This window comes from Manacus candei, unplaced genomic scaffold (assembly GCF_025592945.1).
Source record: "Manacus candei isolate 608988 ecotype Guabito, Panama unplaced genomic scaffold, ASM2559294v1 h1tg000103l, whole genome shotgun sequence".
NCBI lineage: Eukaryota > Metazoa > Chordata > Aves > Passeriformes > Pipridae > Manacus > Manacus candei.
In genome coordinates, this window is record NW_026138151.1 from 2,835,529 (window position 1) to 2,856,977 (window position 21,449).

General features: G+C 41.8%; 1 protein-coding gene across 1 annotated transcript; it reads right to left on the minus strand.

The window, feature by feature from the left end:
- Positions 1-658: 658 nt before the first annotated feature.
- On the minus strand, positions 659-21,375 carry DGCR8 (DGCR8 microprocessor complex subunit). The gene is made up of 14 exons (XM_051769104.1): positions 21,254-21,375; positions 14,959-15,964; positions 14,367-14,529; positions 13,061-13,203; positions 12,065-12,347; positions 10,302-10,499; positions 9,073-9,174; positions 8,429-8,527; positions 7,375-7,457; positions 6,377-6,477; positions 5,895-6,001; positions 5,536-5,663; positions 5,034-5,147; positions 659-4,696 (listed from the first exon to the last, which is right to left on the minus strand). Exons 2-14 carry the CDS (start codon positions 15,679-15,681, stop codon positions 4,613-4,615), a joined length of 2,328 nt encoding a protein of 775 aa, XP_051625064.1. The 5' UTR covers positions 15,682-15,964; positions 21,254-21,375; the 3' UTR covers positions 659-4,612.
- Between the last annotated feature and the right edge of the window lie 74 nt (positions 21,376-21,449).

The window sequence follows — 21,449 nt, forward strand, 5'->3', positions numbered from 1 at the left end:
CTGTTTTAGTAGTAGCCCTGTGCAGCAGGAGACAAAGGCAGTTTGTGTTTAAGCCAAACCCCCAGCACAGACACACACCAGGACAGTGACCCCACTGAGCACCTGCAGCTGCACTTCTGTGCGTGGAGACCAACCTGGCTGAGAGTCCCAGCCCGGGCCGAGGTGCTCTCCAGGCAGAGTCACTCTCCAGATCTCAGCAGCTGCCATGGACAGACTGTGATCCACACTCCAGAGCAGACAGAGCACTGACTGGGAGAAGGAAAAACCATCTTAAATCTCAAGTTACCAAACATACTTCTGATACACATTTAATGTGGCCTGAACAACAACAGCCCCCAGCTGTGCTGACACCCCACCTGTCCAGTGACAGCAGGTACCAAAAGCAGCACTTGGGGCTGAGACACTCCCAACCTTGACATCATTTAAGTAAAAATACAAATCCCAGTTCAAGAAAACACTGTAATTTAATTCCAAGGGTTTAACCATTTAAACATTCAATTCCTTACCAAGAAGGGGATCAAGTACTTCCCTAACCAAGAAGTTAGAGCCTGCACTAATTTAATTTCTATTAAAAACACCTACAGGACTCAAGGAATAAAAAAGTTCCTTTTTCTAGATATGCTTAAGCCATGGTAATACTGATCACACTGGTGCATTTTATAATATCAAACTTTATTGCTCAAAACTAATTGTCTGAAAAATACACATGTAGTACTCAAAGACCAAACACAGAGGATTACATGATTGTGCAGAAAAAAAGCAAGCAGAGGCTCAGTGAAAATGAGGCTTTATAGTTGTACCAATTTAGCACTGGCATCAAGCAACTGCACCCACCACAACTCAAAGAGCAACCATTGTTACCTGCTCGGGCAGTAGGGATGGACTCTGGTTTGTTTTGTTTTCCCACCTCCAGATACACACTGGAATACTGTAACTGATCATTTATTTGGTTAATAACAGCATGGCTTCTTGCACTTCACATTCCTTCCCACGGAAAGTTAGGAGGATATCACTTCCTCAACTTCACTCCAGGACCAAAGTACAGTTTAGAGAATTAATAAGATAATCATGATGCTTTTAAATACTTGGATGTTACAAATATATTTGTATAAAGCCTAACAGCATCACAGGAGAATGGAAGTTTACATACAACAGTTAAGTTTATGCATAATAGTCTTTCCAAACTTCTGAGTACCCAACTAATTCATCAGTTCTGCCTAATAAATATGTAAAAAAGCTGATGACTGGTGTTTCAGTAGGTAGCATCTGACTAGTCACTGCAAGTCACAGTAAGTTTTCTGTCAGTACCATGAAGATTTGAATGCACACTAATTGAATCCTTAAAGTCAATAAACCACACTTTTGTCAAGAAGCACATAATATGCAAAGCAAAACTGTCTAATCCCCAAAGGATGGAACAGTTCTTAAAAATACACTCCATCCCTATAAAAATACCCATCTTCCTCTGGATATAGAAGGGATAAATAACAAGTATCAGTGACAAAAGCAGCAGTTGTTTTATGCATTCATACAATCAGATCTAAACCTTTACAGCCGATTACCTAGAAAACACACAAGTTACAAGACAAGTTTAGGATACATCTTGAATCACACTGTAAGTGTTCATGCAGAAGCTGAAGTTAATGCAATGATCTATCCTCTATCACAGCAGCTCGTGCTTATGTGCAAATGCAAGACTGTTACACTCCAAACAATAGTAAACATTAAAACACAAGAATACTCCACATGACATCAACAGCAGTTCCGTTGTTTGTTCCAGCAGTTATTGCGGGTTCCTGGACAGCTCTCCAGTTAAAGGCTGCAGCAAGGTCTGATACCATCGTGGTGCTTGGGTTTTGTTTAGAATGCATAATACACGTTCTAGGCTTTGGTTCACAATGAAATCTCTGGGTGTTTATTAAGGGCAATGGTCACCTTGTGAATCTGATAGTGGCAGAGTGAGGTAATACAGCAATCCTCTTAAAATGAATGAAAACAAATTGGTAAGCGAGGCATCTATGGATATTCTGCAGGTGACCTGCAAATGCATTGACATTCTGGTTTCAGAAAAATAAAAAGATCTACAAGGGTGATTTGTCTTTTACAGTGCCATCCAAGTACAGATTTTTCTGCTGAAAACAGAGAAGCTGAAATAAAACCTATCTATTTAGGCATAGAAGATATAATAAGCCCTGTCTTTAGGAAAATAAACAAAAAAAAAAAATCCAATAAAAACAAAGAGACAAACAGCAATCACTGCTTGTCACTGCTGCACCAATATTATATACCCTTCAAAAGATGGAGATTTATTAAAGCTATACAAAAAAAAGCAGAGGCAGTGTTTTTTGTTTCTTTTTTTTTTTTTTAAGACAGGCCACTTCTTTAAATAATAAGTTCATGTATAGTCTTCCAACTACCCGTATCCTGTTGTACCAGGATTACAACTCGTGGAACTAAAAAGCTAAATACAATAATAAAAAAATGGATGGATTTGTATTTGCAGAGACCTCCGAGGGTATCACTCAAACACAGAAACAGGTGAGACTCCAGGACTCCTCCTGTTTAACCTCAAACATCATATGCAACACGTGAGAGAACATCAGCTTGAAATATAAATTAAACTCCACGTATTTCCAAAGTAATGCATGATGTAAAAGGAGGTCTTACAATACTGATGCCAACATTGTTAAAATCCAGTAGGCACTAAATTCAATATACTGCAGCACTCTCCATGTAACACAGGAAATCAAAAACCCCCCAGCAAAAAATCAAAAGAAAAACCAAAGCAAACAACCCCTCGAGCCCCCAGGTCCCTGTCCAGGTAAGGGGCAGGAGCTGCAGCAGGTGCAGAGGAGTGAGCTGGGTCACTGCCCAGGGCAGGAGGGTAGGACAGAGCAGAGCAGCTCCTCCAGCAGTCACTGAAGCACCAGCTCGGCTTTCACTCTCCCCTCGCAGAGCCAACACAGAGCAGCTCCCAGGGCAGACACTGCAGTGCCAGAGAACCCAGGGATGGTTCCCAGGGCAGGCACTGCAGTGCCACAGAAGCCAGGGATGGTTCCCAGGGCAGGCACTGCAGTGCCACAGAAGCCAGGGATGGTTCCCAGGGCAGACACTGCAGTGCCACAGAACCCAGGGATGGTTCCCAGGGCAGGCACTGCAGTGCCACAGAACCCAGGGATGATTCCCAGGGCACACACTGCAGTGCCACAGAGAAGCCAGGGATGGTTCCCAGGGCAGGCACTGCAGTGCCACAGAAAACCCCAGTGAAGAACAAGAACAAGAACCCCAGTGAAGAACTCCTGTGCTGTGCCTGCCAACAGCTCCTGCCCACACTGCCTGTGCTGCAGCTGAGAACACTTTGCATATTTGTGACTTCCTTAGTTAGGAGCATAGCCAGTTATGGTCTCATTCTATTCATTACTCTATGTCATAACCCAAATCTACATTCTAGTTTGCAGAAGTTACACATTGTCTTTAAAAACTAAAAATGTAATTAAAAAAAGTAAAAACAAAGGCTTCTTAAAAAAAAACTAAATTGCTGCAGTTGTTTCAGATTTTAGGGTTGTGTTGATTCTTTTTTAAGTTCTTTGCTTTTATGGTGCAAATTATTTAAGACTTAATTGGTCAAGTCAGATGTAATCTGACACCAAACAAATAAGAAATTGTTTTATTGCTGGGAGAAGGGAGTGGAAAGTCTTTAAACACATCATTGGCAAAGTATATTTAGACTATCAACCATCATCAGCTGCGTTTTGGCTCCAAGCTTTGAAAACAGCCTTTCAAACTACAGTTTTTATTTTAATCATACAACTAGGGCCATATTTTCCCTGTTCAAGTGATCTGTAAACTAACACAGGCTCTTTTTATTTCAAATAAAGTCCAGTAATTTTGGATATCCAACCTGTTACTCTTAACACTACCAGGTGTACTTGTTCTTTTCAAGTAGTAAAAAAATCTGTATCCTGTGCTCTCAAATAACTAAGCCTGGCAGGAGACAAAAAGCAAAACAAAAACAGCATTACTGGCCTAATCCTATGGCATTAGGAACATTGCTCATCACTTTCCTGTATTTGTCACCAAAGTGTCTTATCAGTGCATATTATTATGTGCTGAAATGCAACAAAACTTTTCACAAAAATAGTTTTAGGCATGTTCATACAAGAAGATGTACATATATTTCTTTTATATATACATATATATGAATGTGTATATATATAATATCGGCTTCAACCTGTACATAGATATTCTGAATTTCATACTTAAAATACATCCATTTCAAACAACATGGATGGCTTTCCAGGAAAAAGTGCTTGATTGATTTTATCCTGTGTGAACATGCCTGTGCTCTGTGCATTTGCCAAGTAAGAGACCTTTATGATCGATCCTTTAAACGTACATATCTCAGAGGTATTAAAAAAGGAAAAATACCTAACCAAAGAAAAAGAAACTAGGAAAAAGTAATATTGCCCTGATGATGCAAAAAGAACAATGCATAACTGAAGCAGCTTGGATTTTAAAAGTTATCTTGCATTCTGCAGCAAACAATTTTTAAATAATTGTTGAGAATCTAGTTCCTCCATTTGTGTTATTGCTCCCCACTTGCATTTTCTCCTCACACATCAACAGTGCAGAGAGGTTCACTCCCAGGCTGAGCAGACTCCACTATTGTCATCTTGGGTTTCTTTCGTGTTTCCTCCTACAAAAATATGAAACAGCCCCCCCCCACAGTCATAAAGAGAAGGTAATCATAAACACCATTCCAATTTTGTACAATTTTAGCCAAACTTCTGTCAATCGGTGTGAAAGGCTAACTTGGGCTGATGTTGAAAATAAATTTACTGAAGTAGGTACAATTAAGTTATAAGACAGTTTAAAAGAGAGGATGAAAATCTCTCTAGAAGTAGCTCCCCAGTCAAGTTTTGAAGAGCTCAGATTTTGAGATACCAGGTAAAACAAGCAAAACTATCTGACCATTGGTACAGGTGAACTGTGGCACTTGTGCTGTTTGTAAATCCACAAGAACATTTACTCACTCTTTCCTGTGCCAGTTTTTTCATTTCTTCCTGTAACTTGTTCAGGATGTGCAGATTTGGCTTGTTCTTTTTGGCATACTGCTGAAGCTCTATCACACTTCTATCAGAGGTTTCCTATTCAACAGAACCACAAGCAACAACCAATCAAAATAATGTACATGAAGCAATAGTTGTACTTCCTTAAGTAATAACATCTATTTCCACAAGTCAGGTCAATGTTAAATATTTAACAGGCTATATAATTTTGATCTGGAAGATGCAAGATTAACAGTGATTACTGCCAGTGCAATCACTCCTCTCGTGTTCTGGCACTAGCAAGGAACAGGATCCCTTCTGAACTGAGAACTGCTCCCCAAAGGGGCACTGCCTTCACCAGCAGGGACCAGCACACCAAAGCACACAGCCTAAAGCTTTGCTGGGGTTAAATTTAAACCCCCAGAAAGACCCAAAGGCCAAACTCCAGTCCCAGGGTAGGTTATGACCAACACAAGAGCACAGTCACCTGTTTAACCAGCTTGCTGTTCTCCCTCCCGTACATCCGCAAGAGAGAGCCCCAGTTCTTCACGTGGGGGTGCAGGAGCTGCAGGATTTTCTGGGAAGCCAATTGCTTCCCCACTCTCTTATTTTTGCCTGTAAAAACAGTCATGGCAGTGTCTCAGTCCTGGACCATCGTGTAGTGAGATGAACACAAACATTGCCTTGTGTCAGTCAGAACTGGGACAGCAGAGCAGAGGGACATTCCCCAGCTGAGCCAGCACCCCAACATTGCCTTGTGTCAGTCAGAACTGGGACAGCAGAGCAGAGGGACATTCCCCAGCCCCCAGAGCCAGGCAGGGCAGAACTGCCCAGCCCTGTACTTACACCAGCCTCGCACCGTGTGCTTCCCACACGTCATCACGTATTCACTCTTCTGATTTTTCCCAGGAATCACTTCAAACTTGATGGATGTATCTCCCATTCCGTGGTTTCTTAAGCACAAAATCAAGACCACATACTAAGTAAAACTACAAACAACTGAAGTGGTTGCAGTTATCTTTGAGAGTAATTGCAATGAAATTAGACATTAATAAATTCCAAAACATTCATTAATGAAAAGGGTATTTTAGATCAGTAACTTGAAAAGGCAAGCCTGTACGAAGGAAAACCAAATATATATCCCACAACTAAATTCTGATCTCAGAAGAGGCATAAACAGCAAATATGAATTCAAAGTGCCTCAGCATTGCCCAGCTGAGTCCCCCCAAGGCTGGCACAGGGAGCTCAGCCAGCCCAACAGTGCCCAGGCACTGCCCAACACTGCAGGGACACTGTGCCCCCAAACTGCCCTCCTGCTGCAGCCTTACCTTTTAAGGCACTCATGGAGAATCTGATATGGAGACAAGAGTCCAGCTTTACTGGTGAGTTCATATACCCGTGAGTCCTCAATACTGATATGGTTAAAATACTACAAAGGAATTGAGAAGGGTCATTGTACTTTGTGCAAGTAAGGCCCTAAAACTGTCCTTAACTCTCATTTCTCTTCTGCAACATTCTATAAGATCTGCTGCTCTGTGCTTAATACTTTAAAAAAGGCTTTTAAATCCATAATGGGAGGTATTTATCAACATCCTTAAAACTGCCACACCTAATCACACAGCTATTGGCACATTTTGTATTGCAAAACAACGGAAAAAATGGTTTGCATTTTCCTAATGACCATTTCAGTAGTGTAGGGGATACAACACAGTTTTAAGTTAAAGCAAAGGTACAAACAACTAATCTTCTGATGACTGATTTGTCCTTTACTCCTCACTGATGGTCTGTGAGAAGTACCACTGATCAACAAACTATTTCATACTTCCAGTACCTGAAAATATAGCACATATTCTCCACTTAAAGAAACTTTTCCTTTGATTTTCTCAAATGTCACTGCCCAAGATTTACAGGTAGGTAAAAACACCTCAGAAGCCTGAGCACTTTTCAGTTCTTTGTTGGTGTCCTAAGATGATCACACAAAACCAGACAGCACCTCACTGAACTTTTCACAGCATCAACCAGAGGATTTTGGAAGCCAGGACAGTACAGGCAGTCTGGTATCTTGGAACATTTCAGGTCTTCAGTAAGTGACCTGATATAATCAATAAGGAACTAGTTCTCTGCATCACATTAAATCTTCTGATCAATTCCAATTAAAAAAAGGTATTTTCATTGCCATAGATCTTCCTCTAAAGGAAGAATTTCACATTTCCCTTTGACTGAGAAAACAACCTTATGAACTTTCCATTGTATTTTTGACACTGAAGGTGCAATGTTTTTAAAGACAGACTCCAATAATGACAGCCAGGAAGCAACAGCTCAGTACCTCAAGTTCTTGACTGTCTTTGGGCTTCTCCTCAGAGGTCTGTTTAACAAAGTCGGGAATAAGGATTTCCAGTGTAGCTCGAGCTGCAGAGAGTGATTAAACATCTTGGTTAAGTTTACTTTAAACAATGATTGTAAAGAAAAAGATCTCCTCTAGTAAGTGACACAGAGCCCTTAGCAGCAAAAATCAGAGTTGTGCCCCTCAGTTGTTAGAGCTGAGCCCTGGTGCTGCATCCCCAGGGCATTCAAACCCCAGCAAGGTACAAAAAGCACCCCCAGGATCTGCCTAAACCTTCACAGCAAAATCCCTTTTCCTCATGCACAAACAATTCCAGGTTGCTTTTTGGGGATTTGGCTGCACTGATGGAATTCTCACATGCAGAAATCACCACATGGATGTCATACATCTTTACATGCTGAAGGGTTTTTCCTGAGCCTTGTGCTAAAGAGATTGAAACCTGGAGCTCAGTGAGGAGTCCTAACAGCAGATGTGGCAAGACATTCCCATCTAGAACTACTTACACATTTATTACAGACTTCCACAATTGGAATAATGAAGACAAGTACTTAGAAATCAATAATCACATAGTTCAATGCAACTGTTTTATTTTCAGAAAGAAAACCAATACAAACAAAAGTTGGAGGGATTTTTTTTTTTTGAAAGACAGGCAAATATTTTCATTTTGCTACAATCCATCCCCAGGTGTTTATACAGCAGGTGACAGCAGAGACATAAAACCTCCAACAAGTTTTTACTGGTGTGATCATTAGAGACAGACTCTCACACTGCTGCCCAGTGCACATCAAGAGTCTGCATGGAAGTCAACAGAGCAAGTTTCTTCATGGTTTTCTGTCCCAGTCCATTGCTGAACCTTTGCTTGTCAGCAAAGTCTCTGCACCAGCATTTATCAATTTTGCCAAAAGGCCATATACACATTTTCTTTGACTGTTAACAAAATTATTCCCACTTACTGTGGCAAACACGTAATTTCCAAAGCAGAAATGAAAACAGATAAACAAATCAGGAGTCGTAATTAAGAAAGAAAAAATGTTACCAGCTTTATTCTTGGCAAGTTTTTTGCTGCTGGCAGTTCCTGCCCCATAAGTTACTCCATCAATAATAACTGAGGCTCCAAAAGGTTCACTTGGGTTCTCTGGAAACAGAGGAAGAAAGTAAAAGAAAGCTTTGCAGAACTCTCAGTGTAAAATACACTCACCATGAACATGAAATACCACCACTGTCAAGGCTTTCTTTTCTTCTTCATTTCAACTTCAAGAGGGATGGAAATTGTTTATTCTTCATAAAGACTGAAAAATTTCTTACTTCAGTATAAGAAAGACTAACAAGAGTTTTCCATTAACAGAGACTTACCACCACATACTCATTCTTCCAAATAAAGAACATTTTAAGAGATCCCTGGTAATCTGCCAGAATTCAAGTATTAACACCAAAGTTTCCATATCCCAGTGTGAATACAAGAGCTACACATTCTGATATTGAAAATTCAGGTAAATTATGTAATACATACATAGGAATAACATAATTCTGAAGAATTATAAGGTGCCCTCAAAAAAACCCCAAAAAAACCCAAAACAGCAACAGTAAGAATTAAGGGAACATACATCATAGCACTTCAGGAAACAAACCCCAATGTTAATTTGACTGCAGGTCTATTTTAAGGAAATGTAACAGACTTACCACATTCAAAGAAATTGTAAACAGGGCGAACCTTCAGGACTCGTTGCATATATTCATGCAGTATGCAAACTTCAGACTTCCCATTGGGATTAATGACAAATTCTGCAAAGAAGAAAGACAAAGAGAGGGGAAGAAGCTAAGTAGTTCCAGTCTTTAAAAGACAATTTCTACTACAAATAAATCAATCAATAAATTAGAAGCTCCAAGAGATAAGTGCTTGCTCAAATGAAATGTGCTGTTGTTGAAACCAGTACAGGTAACTAAGACCTCCCAGGCCATTTTCATTGACAAACTATTGAGGTGTGAGTGAGATGTTTCTATCAACAACTAGAAGTGCACTAATTATGAGCCAAGTCAAACATTCTGTTCAATGTTTGCAGTCCCATGGCCTCGGGACCTCTAGACACAGCATTTTTGGCAGCGAACATCAATTAGAGATCCTCTAATTTGCTCCAAACACATCAGAAGGGAGACACAACAACGGGCACATAGACTTCAAATCCAAAACCCAGAATCATTCCCCCTTCCCTCCCACACAAAAACCCTGTTTAGCAAGCCACAGACCAGGGCACTGCTCCCTTGCCATGACTGTGCTCTTTTTATTGGAAAGATTATTTTTTGGTTGGATGGGATTTTTCCCCTGCAACAGTATCATTAGTCAAGAGCACAAACCCTGGCTCAGCAGAATCCAAATCCCAAGTCTAATGGACATTCTAAACATCAGACTGCAGTCAGATGTGCTATTATGGATACACAGCCAATATACACAAGGGAACACTCCAGCTTCTTGTCAGATACAATATCCACTCATCATACCACAGGACACAACTGCACACACATTTGTATTTTTAACATGAGGTTTTAATCTGGATTAATATGGCATTTGTAACCAATCCCTAATTTGGGACCAATTAGAACTGGTACAGAACTGAGAAGGCAGTAGCACTGAGTGACAAGGCAGGAGGGTTTTCAGCAACAGCCAACAGTAAGTATAGCTGAAGGTAGTCACTGGTAACCAGGACTGCAACCTTAAATAAAATAAAAATCTTTTAATTTAGGAATTATCTTTTCAATAGGAAGCACATTTTGACCATATTTTCCCTTTACTATGTAATATGATGGATCAAAGAACACAAAATGAACCTATTGGAGGATTTATTTCCAGCCAAGCTTAGAACTGCTGTTAGTGTTGAAGGCAGAATGTTTGAGCTGCAGGCAGATAAGCCAACCTTTCTTGATGGGTGCATCCTGCACAGAGAGGGTGATGAGTTTCTGGTTGGCAGGCAGGATGGGCCGCTCGGCCTCGGCCTGCTTGCGCTTCATCTCGCGGTTGAACTGGCGCCGCTCCGCCCACGTCCGGAACTTCTTCACCGTCACCTGCTCGAAGTCAAATCGCTTCTCCAGGTAGCGCCTGAAATCCTCCAGATCTGAGGAACACAGCCAGGTTACTCTCTCCTCTTGAGCACTGAGCAAGCAGTAAGCTCTCTATTTCCACTGTAATTACAGTCTTAGAGCAGCAGCCAAAGGTTAGGATGCTATTTTACACTAACAGAACTAATTACAAGTTTTCCTGTTACTGGGTCAAATGCAAAACATTTGTGCAAACTGGAAAACAAAACAAAAGACCATTTTATTCTGTCACTTGAAGATTCTAGGAAGCCCTATCTAGCACAATACCCAACCCAGTTTGTAACAAACACTGGCGATTGTTCTGCTTCAACACCTGTTCACCTTCCTGTCCCTGAAGTGAGGCACACAGTGAGCACAGTTCTGCTTCCAGCCTCAGCTTCCTGAGCCCAGCTATCACTGCCTATTTATTCAGCAGTGAACCATCAAACTCTGCAGTGATGCTGCATGACCTCCAGGAGTGTCTGCAGCCTCTAAGCACAATTTAATACATTCATTTCACACACAGAGCACTAAAAGACTCCCCCCCCTTGAAATACAGCTGCTTCTCCTTTCTAGGATACTTCTGCAGATATAATCAGCAAAAATAAAGAGTAGCATCCACAGATGTAAACAAACAAAAGCAAGCTGCTGGTATTGTTTCCTTCCACAAGGAACTCCATATGCAAGTCATGCTTATGCTTGATCACTCACAGATCCTATTTGAAGAAAGAGATACAGAGGTGAACTTCACGTACAAAAGTAAGTGCTCACTGGTTTTAGTTTTGCTGCTAAATACTGGTGATTTGGGTTTTTTAAAATCTTTTGGCGTGTTTTTCTGAGTGAACAGGACACATGTAATGTCAAGGGCAAGTTTTATGTTGGAATACTAAAGACAAATGGTAGCCTATGATCCATATCAATATTCTGAGGAGCATTAATTTACATGGATGGGCCTCTCAGGTATGCAGATGTGCTAAGTGGCACATGAGCTTCCTCTCCAAGTTCCTCTAAGTCAGGCAGTGATTTTGGCATGACTTCTTCAGACAACTTTTTGTGCAAAGGCTATCAGACTTGTACAAATAAAATAATGAAGCATCACCCCCTTCATATGCATCCAATTATATTTGCATGACTTATTTTGATAGAGTTGTGCAAATAAGGAAATATAGTTTCTTAAAGAGTTGATACTGAAAATAGATACAATTCAGCCAACATAGAGGCTGCCTAGAAAAGCCTAGTTAAAGAAGTCACACTAACACACCTGACAACAGCAATTCAAATGTACACATTGACTTAACTGACTGTTAAACTGAGAGAAAGTCTACAGGACTAACTTCCAAAATGTTCACATTTTTTGTGTAAAACCTTTCCATGTGGACTCTCAAGGCTTCAGCAAAATTCTTCACTGTGTATTTCTTTTCTGTTAAAATCAAAATTGATTTCTAATACTGGATGTGTTTCTCCAGATCTCAGAGCGTGCAGCCTGATAACTGATCACCTGATCTCAGGCAAGATACCACTCAGCTGCCAAGTCTGGAATAAAGCCTCCCAAATGTCATTACCCCAACTCCAGGCAAGAAAAGACTCCACTTGCCATACATACCTACAGATTCATCTTTACATACTTCAACTTTGGCCTTAACTTGTCCCAAGGCTCCTTGTGCTGCATCTCCCCCAGAGGGGTCTTTGTCATCTAAAGGCCCAGAATCAGCAGCAGTGGAATCTGGTTCTTCCGTCTGGCAGTCCAGTTCTGAGGATTTCTCTAGATGCTTTACGGGTGATACCTCCCCGTTTGGGGTTATGTCATTGTTTTGTTCCCTTTCCTCATTTTCCTTCATTTTTTTGTAATGAAAGCAAGGAATGCTACTAAGGGGAGGATCATGTTTCTGCAAATATAAAATAATACAGAAGCTATCAGTATCTCAAGGTCACCAAAAGCAAGAGTCAAACCCAAGAGATGCAATTAAGATGGAAGTTACTTTTCCTCAGTGCAGGCTCTGGCTTCTCTTTGGTCAGCAACCTCATTCTGCTCAAGAGCTGAACGGGGTCCCTCCTGTGGTACCCTGACACTGTGCACCCCTGACACAAACCTGCTGAGAGTGTTGGCTGCTTTAGTTCCAAACTACATTCTGGTCACTTATATGCACACACTACATGCTTTCATAAAATCCACCCAGCTTTCTTGGGGCATGAGCCCATGGCATTAAATCCAGTTTCTGCAGATTCCTTGGATTCATGACTGTCACATCCTTACTTCTAAAAATGTGACCATAAGCCACAGCTCAGACTAGTTTACAGCTACAAATAAAAGATCCATATATATTGCATGGTGGAATAAAACCAGAATTTTTCAGCCATATGCTAGAAAAACAAAGGCACCAAACAAGATCATCCCATTCTCTTTAACTGCCCAAACAGAAAACCCAAGCCCCTAAGAAAAATCATATCAAATTTTCAGAAAGAGAAGAGTTTACTTTTCAAGGACCTTAGTTTTAACACTGGAAAAAAGTCCACTAAAGTAGAAAAATATTCAACTGCTTGCAGGAACACATCTGATGTTTAAATCTTAGTAAGTATGTAAGTAATTGACAGCTCTCACCCTTATGCTTCCTGTTCCCAAGAAATAAGGTCTAGACCAGGTAACAACTCTGGATTCTCTGTGCAGATATACAGGAATGCCCGAGTTATGGAATGTCATGATCCATCCATCTGGCAAAGGCTCTGTAGGAGGGCGGCCACGACCTTGAAAGCAAAGAATGGCTTTAAACTTGCACAGACTGCTAAAAAGAACAAGAACCCAGGTTTTTATTTATTGCCTTTTCTGTCTCAAAGAATAAAACTGCACTGCAACAAGATTAAAGATGTTTTGTAGAGAGAAGTTGTTTTAATAACAAGGTATATGCTTCTAACCCACACTAAATCCTGAAAAATTACAGATTCCATTATGTTCTCAATTGAAAGGTGAGAGAAGCACTAATTTTTATATAGACTGCTGAGTTTGTTTCTTCACTGGATTTTCTTATTAGTCTTTTTTATGTATTTAAACACCACTATACTTACTGGAAAAGTCACACTTGCTTTAGAAACAACTGAATTTTCCATTAAAAAATTTTTCACTTGACACCTGGGAATAAATTTGCATTGAGTCACCACCAGACCTACAGATCCAAACAGTCAGCAAGGAGTTCCTTTGTAAGCCAAGGTCTCACTCCTCTGTACACCAGAAATCAGAGACCATTCAGCTTTGCTGGAAGCCTCCTGGCAATCCTGCATTAGTACAAAATTTGATTTCCTATTTCAAAACACACTGAAGCTGTAAAGTATTTCTCTAGAGCGTGTTCAAATTTTAATGCTAATTCAGAATATTTTCAGGTAAATTCTTCTGGCTTGGTTCATTATCCTCAGCTCTTCTTTATTAGTAGTTTCTAACATTTACACAATGAAACTAGATAAATGTAAGCCACTGACTTTTCTAGTCATTACTTGTAACCTAGTATTGCCTGCATAGACTTCACATGGAGCCATTTCAACAGCAGAGTTGTTGAAGTGGGAAGAAGTCCACAATGCCCACAAAGTCTTCAGCTGATTCATGGTACCAGAGACAAAAGCCCCAGATCATCCTTGTTCACCTCCCTGCCACTGAGGTAACATTCTTCATTCTTTTTCACAAATCCACACACTAAAATGCATTCTTATTACATAAAACAGATCAAAAGCAAAAACCAACTTCACTGTTTAGGAACACGAAAAATCCCACAGTAAGCTGCCTCCAAACAACAAAATTCTCCAACATATTAACAATTCCATGAGAATTGCTATCCCACACTCTGCTTGCTGATATACTTTTGTTCTACAGACACAAGCCATACACAAGAACTACAGTTATTTAATGAACATGAACTTACTCTTCAGGACAGTTTTAATTTTGGTCATCATAGGCTGCACACTCGTTTCTCCATCAGACTGGTGATCGCTCTCACCACCATATTTCTCATTATCGAGTCTCCTTGTTTTGGGTGCTCGGAGACCCTCTTCCAGCAGAGCATCCACATCATTATCAAAGTCATCCTGAAAGAGACTTCATCAGACACTATCCTTCTGGGTCTACCAACCTCCCTTTTCCCTTGCAAAGAGAAAGTACACATTTTTGATATGCACTTCCACAGAGAAACTAGACAGTTCCAATGATTCCAGTAAAAAGACTGAAAAATAAGAAAATAAGTTTTTGTGAGAGCCGTATTTTTTATGATAAAATGAGTTGCAACTGTGTGAAAAGACTTTTAAATGTCATTTTTAAATAAACTACAGAAGCTGCCACACAACTCAGGAGTTTAACCAAAATAGTTTAAAGAAGTTTTCAGCCAAAGCTCTGACTCTGAAAATTCTGCAATTTTGACTCACATACTGCACGCTTCTAGAAGAGACTGTTTCTTTGTGTATTTTTTTTCTAGCCACTTGGAAACCTCTTACCCACCAAAAACCTGTGGATTTGCTTACCTCATATGAGAAATTCAAAGTTTCTTCATCCACTTTATCTCTTTGAACGATTGCTTTAGATGTAAACCCTCCTCCTTCTTCATCTATTTCCATCAAATTGTCGGTAAAGTCTTCTAGCTCATCCAGAACTGCATATTCCACTCTCTTTTCCTGATCAATATCATTTTCATCATCCTTCTTGTCCTCACTGTCTCCCCCTATTCCTACAGCTTTACCATTACTACCACCGAAAGGACAAACATGCAAATCCCCATTGACATTATTAACACCAAACTCTGCGTCTGCCTTATAATCCTGCTCAACTCCAGTGTACAGAACTTTCCTGTCTTTGCTCTTGCAGCTCTCTGTAAAGCTAACACTAATCTTCACATCCTTCAGCAGCTTAAGATCTGGGGTGAACTTGCGGAGCGACGGGGCGTGCCGAGCGGTCCTGGGGCTTTGGTCGCCGCCGGCGGGGTCTACGATGAGGCGGCTCTTGTAGCAGGCAGATCCCTTGGTGAGCAGCTGAGTCCTGCCGAGCCCGGGCGTGTCCCCAGCAGGGCTATCTGACTGTCCATCACCACCAGAGCCAACGTCCATTACCTCTGCGTCACTGGACGTTTGCAGGGGAGGTGGTGGAGGCTGTTCGCTGGGCGGCAGAGGTGGGGGACAGCTCTGGTTCTCCACATTCATGTCTCTCACGGGTTCTTTAGGGAGGGGTGGGACACCTTCATAGTTCTCCATTTTTAAAACTACTGTCTCTTAAAAAAACAAACCAACGCTTTAACAAATGTGTATATCTATACTCCTAACATGCACGAGTCCATCGGGATTGGGTTATCGTGTTCTACTCAATATGCAACACTGATGATTCAGTTAAGCTGACTACATTGTTCTTTTCATTAATGTAGACAGCTTTCAGAATCACTGTCTCAATTATTGGAAATCACAATGCATTCAGCTTAAATAGCTGAAGACTAAGACTGCATCTTCATTGGACAAGCAGGTCTCCTTTTCTTCTTTCAACCTACAAGAAGAAGAAAAAAAAAATTTTGTCACAGGAAAAAATGGAAATATGATCCCAGGCAGAAATTAAACACGTAACTCCTGGCATAAATTTCAAGCAGAAGAGTGACATTTTTACAGTGAAAAATGCAGGGTACCCAGAGCCCATTTGGAATGAGGCTGGAATTCCATTGGTTTTACTGCTCGAGCTGTACACCAGCACAGGAATTTGCTAACACAGCTGCCCTGTGTTATGATTAGTTGACTGTCTCTGCTTGATTAGCAGGCAGGGCATTAAGCACGACAGACTAAAAACTGTGCATTTTGGGAAGGTTCTCCCATAATTTAAAACAACCTGGCACTCAAGCCATACTTACCCACACAGCAGAAAGGATAATTAGCTTACAGTTTAAGACAATCTGCAAAACCAAGAGGTTTTTAACAACTCTGGTCTGTAAGACACATGGCTTTTCAAAGTTTAAGTCATTAGGTATTTTTGAAAACTCACAGGATGTTTTAACAGAAAATTACTCTCTAGACAGTCAGATATTAGACATTTGATCTTGTATTTTGTACTACTAGGGACCTATTTATTTGTTATGTCCAAGGAATTCAGGTCCAGATACATATCACTGAAGCTCAAAATAATTTTGGAAGGTATTTAGAAGCCAATGTTTTAGGTAATTTAAATTGGAAAAAATTAAATTGCTCTAGGAAATTTTACAGGAGATGGAGAGTGTGTGTTTAGGGCTTGTTTATTTTTTACATTAAGTGGGTTCTTTCTACCATGTCTATGATGCCTTCTTCAACTATACTTTTGTCATCTGTGCAGGACCACAAGCACCTGGGAAAGGAAGCATAATTTCTTACCTGATTATTTTGGTTTCTCCAAGTCCCTCCATGCCAGCCCAAACTAGGCTTAAATCTTCCAACCAGCTAGAAAAGAAGCAGTGTCCCTCTGCCCAAGGCAGCTGGCTCAGCCTGCTCTGTTCAAAGCATCCCCAAGCAGCAGAGAAAGTCTACCCCAGTATTGTGGGAAGCAAGCTCCAGGTCCTTCGTGTTGCTGTGTAACACTGAAGGCAGCAGGGCAGAACGTCTGGGTTGTCAGGAGGGACTTATGGAGAAACCAAATAGAATTGCCTCATGTATCTCTAGGCCAGCCCAGGAGGAACAAACCAACAGCAATATCCAAACACCAACTGGGGCAAGGCAGGAAGCTGGGAATAAGAAGTTATAACGGGATCAATTAAAATTCAACAACATACACAAGCCACCTACCTGGAAACTGGAAGAAAGCATAATATCCAACAGAGCAAACTCATATTAGTGATTTGGCAATAAAACAAGTTCTGCTGGGGCAGCAGAGCAGTCCATATTTTGTGGTCATTTTTTAAACATACTCAAGGTTGTGACACATTCAACATGCTGAGCTTGACATGCATTGTAGAGTCACTAAGGAAAAAGGCTCCAAATTGATAAGAGCTCTAAAACAATCCTGCCTTCTCTGATACAAATGTGTTGCTTTTCAGATTGAAAAATGGCTCATTCACCAGTAAGACAAGCAGTTCTATACATTGATCCTACAGGATGAACACACAGTGACCCCAGCAGCAAACAATTCCTTCTTATTTCAGCAAGTTCTCAAACATCTACCATTATACAGAACACCTCTAGAAATATAATTCTCTAATAACCTTCCTCATCTTCAGATTAAAAAAGAAAAAAAGGGAATGACAAATGATTAAAGTTCTTCACAGTAAATCATTAGTGTCTTAATTGTTAATTCTGAACAAAAGAATCAAAAAAGTCACAGCATGAGTTCACTAACTCCTGGAAATTAAATACCTAAGTCATCTAATTTTTCCACCCTAAGAGTCTCCTAAAGACTCCTGAAAAGAACAAACAAGCAATTCACACAGAAATGCAGTACTGAAATCAGCATTCTAGAATTTGAAAGAGTAATACCTTCCCATGTGTTGCTAGCTGGTCCAAGCAGAAAGACTAATGTTGCCAAGGCACAAGCCATGCTGTGGATGCCCTTTGCACCCCGAGACATGTCCTGCTCCTGCACCAAAGGGTGTCTTACCACCCATGTCAGAACGGGAGAACTTCACCTGCCTAGATTTGGTAGTTCACTGACAGAACACCTCTGCTTTTTGCAGGAAAGATGTCTTGTTATTCTATTTCAAGTACTGTTAACAATTAAATTCCTGTTCTCTTCCCTTTCTTGTTGGCCTGGAAATGATGAATAGCTGAATACCAAATCACTGCCAGGGATTGTTGACTACTTGGTACAGATACTGTGGTCAGGAAAAGTACTAAACCAAGGGGAGTTTAAAGGAGCTTTTCCACTTCTAGCCATAAACCTGCCACATCCCCAGGATAAGATAACAGCCTGGTAGCTCTACAGCTACAGTGGGCTACAATACCTTCCTATAAGCTATAAAAAGCCAGGGAGAAGCAGAGTAACACAGGTCCAAATCCCACTGACTTTCCTGCCAACTGGCACTACAATATGCCCTTTATATCAGGGGCTGGGAAAAAAGATCCCACAACAAAACCAGTAAGGATTTTCCCTGAGCTATCAGGTATTTCAAAGACAGACAGAAGGGATGAAACCTGAAAGGATGAGTTGGATAAGCTGGTAGGTTACAAACAGCCAAACAGACCTTAGATCAAAAGAACACAACTAGCACATACAAAACCTGGCTTAGTATACTGGGTTATGGTGTGACCTAAGTCAGTTTGCAGATTGCCATCCTTCGTTAGCTTGTCCTGAAATAACAGTTAATTCTCCAAGGCTCCCCCAAGTTCCATCAACAGTTTCCATAAGGACTCCTGCCAAAGATCTGGAACAGCACTGAGAGCTGCCCCAGGCAGTACAAAACACTGAGGGTACTCTGGATGATCTGTGGAAAACACACAGCTCACCATCTGCAGATCACCAATACACCCAAATCTCACACTTTTAACTGATATTAGCAGATCACTTAAAAAAGTTTCATGTCACAAAGAAAATTCAGCGATACAGATAATGGGGACTCCTAAAAGTAACATAGTGAACTGCACAGGTCCCAGCAAATGCAAGTCTTGGCTTGGTCGTCTTACAGATGTCCTTTGAAGGCAGAAAAGAAAAACAACAAACTACTTCTTTGTTTAGTAAGTTCCACAACCAGACAGGAGAGGGATGGGAGAGAAGTACACAGAGAAAAGGGTCTCTTTTTTCAAGGCAGGAAAAACCCACAATCTTAGAATTTGTAACCAGCACCACCTAAACTCAAAGAACTCTGTTCCCTGGACAGCAGGTCAGCATCTAGAAGGGAGCTTCATAAAGAACATATTTTTCACAGATACTTGTAGCCACAATAAGGAAGAGCATACCACAGATTCTCTCCTCAAAAAGTCACTTTTAAAAAGAAACTGGATTCTGTGTCAGAAACTGCTTACTTCACACTCAGTGGACCCAAAAGGAGGACTGGCCCAGAGCAAACTCTCCTTATTTGCTAACCACAAACAAAGTCATCCTCCTCATCCTCTAGCCCCAAATGAAGCTGAATTTATAAGGCCCTGATCACACTTATTAACCTCTGTCAGAGTAATTTCTCACTCACAGTCATTCACCTTCTTTCATTATACCTATTGTATCTTTTTGACACATACAGTTCCAGAAGTAAGTTAATCCTATTTATTATCCCTGCAAAAAGATCCAAAACAAACCCCAAAGAGACTGAATTTACCTTCTTTAAATCAGAACAGGAAATGCCAAAAGAAAAAAGTATTCTGTATGTTAATTACTCCATACTTGTTCTCTTGTTTCTCTCCCCATTATCAGCTTTAGGGTAAAGAGATTCTGAAGGAAACAACCACTTTGCAAAAGTCAGTCATCAAGGAAGTTTAGGAAAATGCAGCCAGGGCCAACAACAGCATTATCAGTGGCAAATACATACAAGACTCAAGAACTTCTCAAGTTCCTAACACTTCATCCCATTTCAGAACAAACAGAACACATGATTTCGGAAAGGCATCCTCAGAAATGAGAAAACAACAGCTGCTTTTATAGCTTGACCAGTTTTCTGGCAAGGTTTAGATAGTTTTGTTAATTGTGTAAAACAGGAAACTAAATTTTAAAAAAAGGCAAAAATCCGAGTCTAGGAAGGAGGAAAAATATTCTTCCTTTCACATCACACATAAGCTTCTTACTTGTAAAGAAAAACAACAGACACAAGGAACCAAATTCCTTTCTCTTCCTCTAAAAATGCAAAAATAACCCTGATAACTGAAAGAACTAGCAACCCAACAGAATTAAAAATAGGAACCCTTAAGTTTAATTACCTAAATAGAAGAGACAACTTCTCGACTTGTAAAAGAAAAATTAAAGATGTAATTCCAAGATCTGTAACTCAGAGCCTACAGGAGACAAGAAACGGAATAGGTTCATTCAACCCCAGTTTATGAGGAAGCAACGCCTGGATGTTGGGTGGGCAAAGAAACTTTACAGATAAACCCGAAGCCTAGGGAAAAGAAGTACAAAAGAACGAACAGTTTCCTGCCCCCCCCCCAAAAAAAAAAGGGAAAAAAAAAAAAAAAAGAAGAAAATTGGGAGAATTAACCTTCCAGAGAGTGAAAAAGATAATTTACTATTAATACAAGGAACACTCCAATAGGGGTTCTGAGAGTTACAGACACAGCACCTTATCTTCAACGCACCACAACTAAAAAAAAAAAAGTGCCTTTTCTTCCTCCCTTCGGCCCGGAGGAGATACAGTTTCTGTCCCCTGCACAAAGGGTGTGTCCGGTGACATCGCCCCGTCCCTCCGGTCACCCCCGACACACGAGCGGGCCGGGGGACCCGGGGCAGGACCCGCCGGAGCCGCCGCTCCATCACCCGGGCAGGCGGCACTGACAAGGCGTTCCCCTCCTCTCCACCATCCCCAGCGCTACCCCACGGCCGGGCAGCGGGGACGTGGCTGGGGGCAACGGGAAACAAACACACAAACAAACGAAACAATCCCCACTAAGACAAGCCCGACACAAACCACAACACAACCGCAGCTCTGAGGGCAGGACGCCCCGGCCGGAGCGGGGGGAAGCGCGGCACAGCAACACCCGCCGGGCAGGGCAGCGCCTTCCCGCCGCAGCGCTGGGGTGGGGGGCTCGGGGAGAGGCTCCCGTGGGCTCCGCGCCCAGGGCCGGGCCGGGCAGGCGGGCGGCGAGAGCGCGGCGGGCCCGCGGGCGCCGCGGCCTGTGGGGCGGAGGGGCCGGTGTCCGCGCGGGCCCGCCCTGCCCGTCGCCCCGCGGGGCCCGCACCCACCTGAGCCATCCCCGGTGGTGCCGCCGCTCCTGCGCCGGGGCTGCGAGCGAGGCCGAGCGCGGGCGCCTCACGACCACCGTGCCCCTCTCGGCGCCGCCGCCGCCGCCATCTTTAAACGCCTGCTCTGGGCCCCTCCGCGCCCCGCGGGCGGGGCCCCGCGCGAAGCCAGCCAATCGCGTCCGCCGCCCCCGCCGGC

Excerpts from the sequence above, each read along its gene's own strand:
- DGCR8 (XM_051769104.1), bottom strand. The coding sequence starts at position 15,681 with ATGGAGAACTATGAAGGTGTCCCACCCCTCCCTAAAGAACCCGTGAGA. Across the intron at positions 10,500-12,064 it reads ATGTAAAGATGAATCTGTAG|ATCTGGAGGATTTCAGGCGC; the intron begins GTATGTATGGCA and ends TGTGTTCCTCAG. Across the intron at positions 6,478-7,374 it reads AAGACAGTCAAGAACTTGAG|TATTTTAACCATATCAGTAT; the intron begins GTACTGAGCTGT and ends ATTCCTTTGTAG.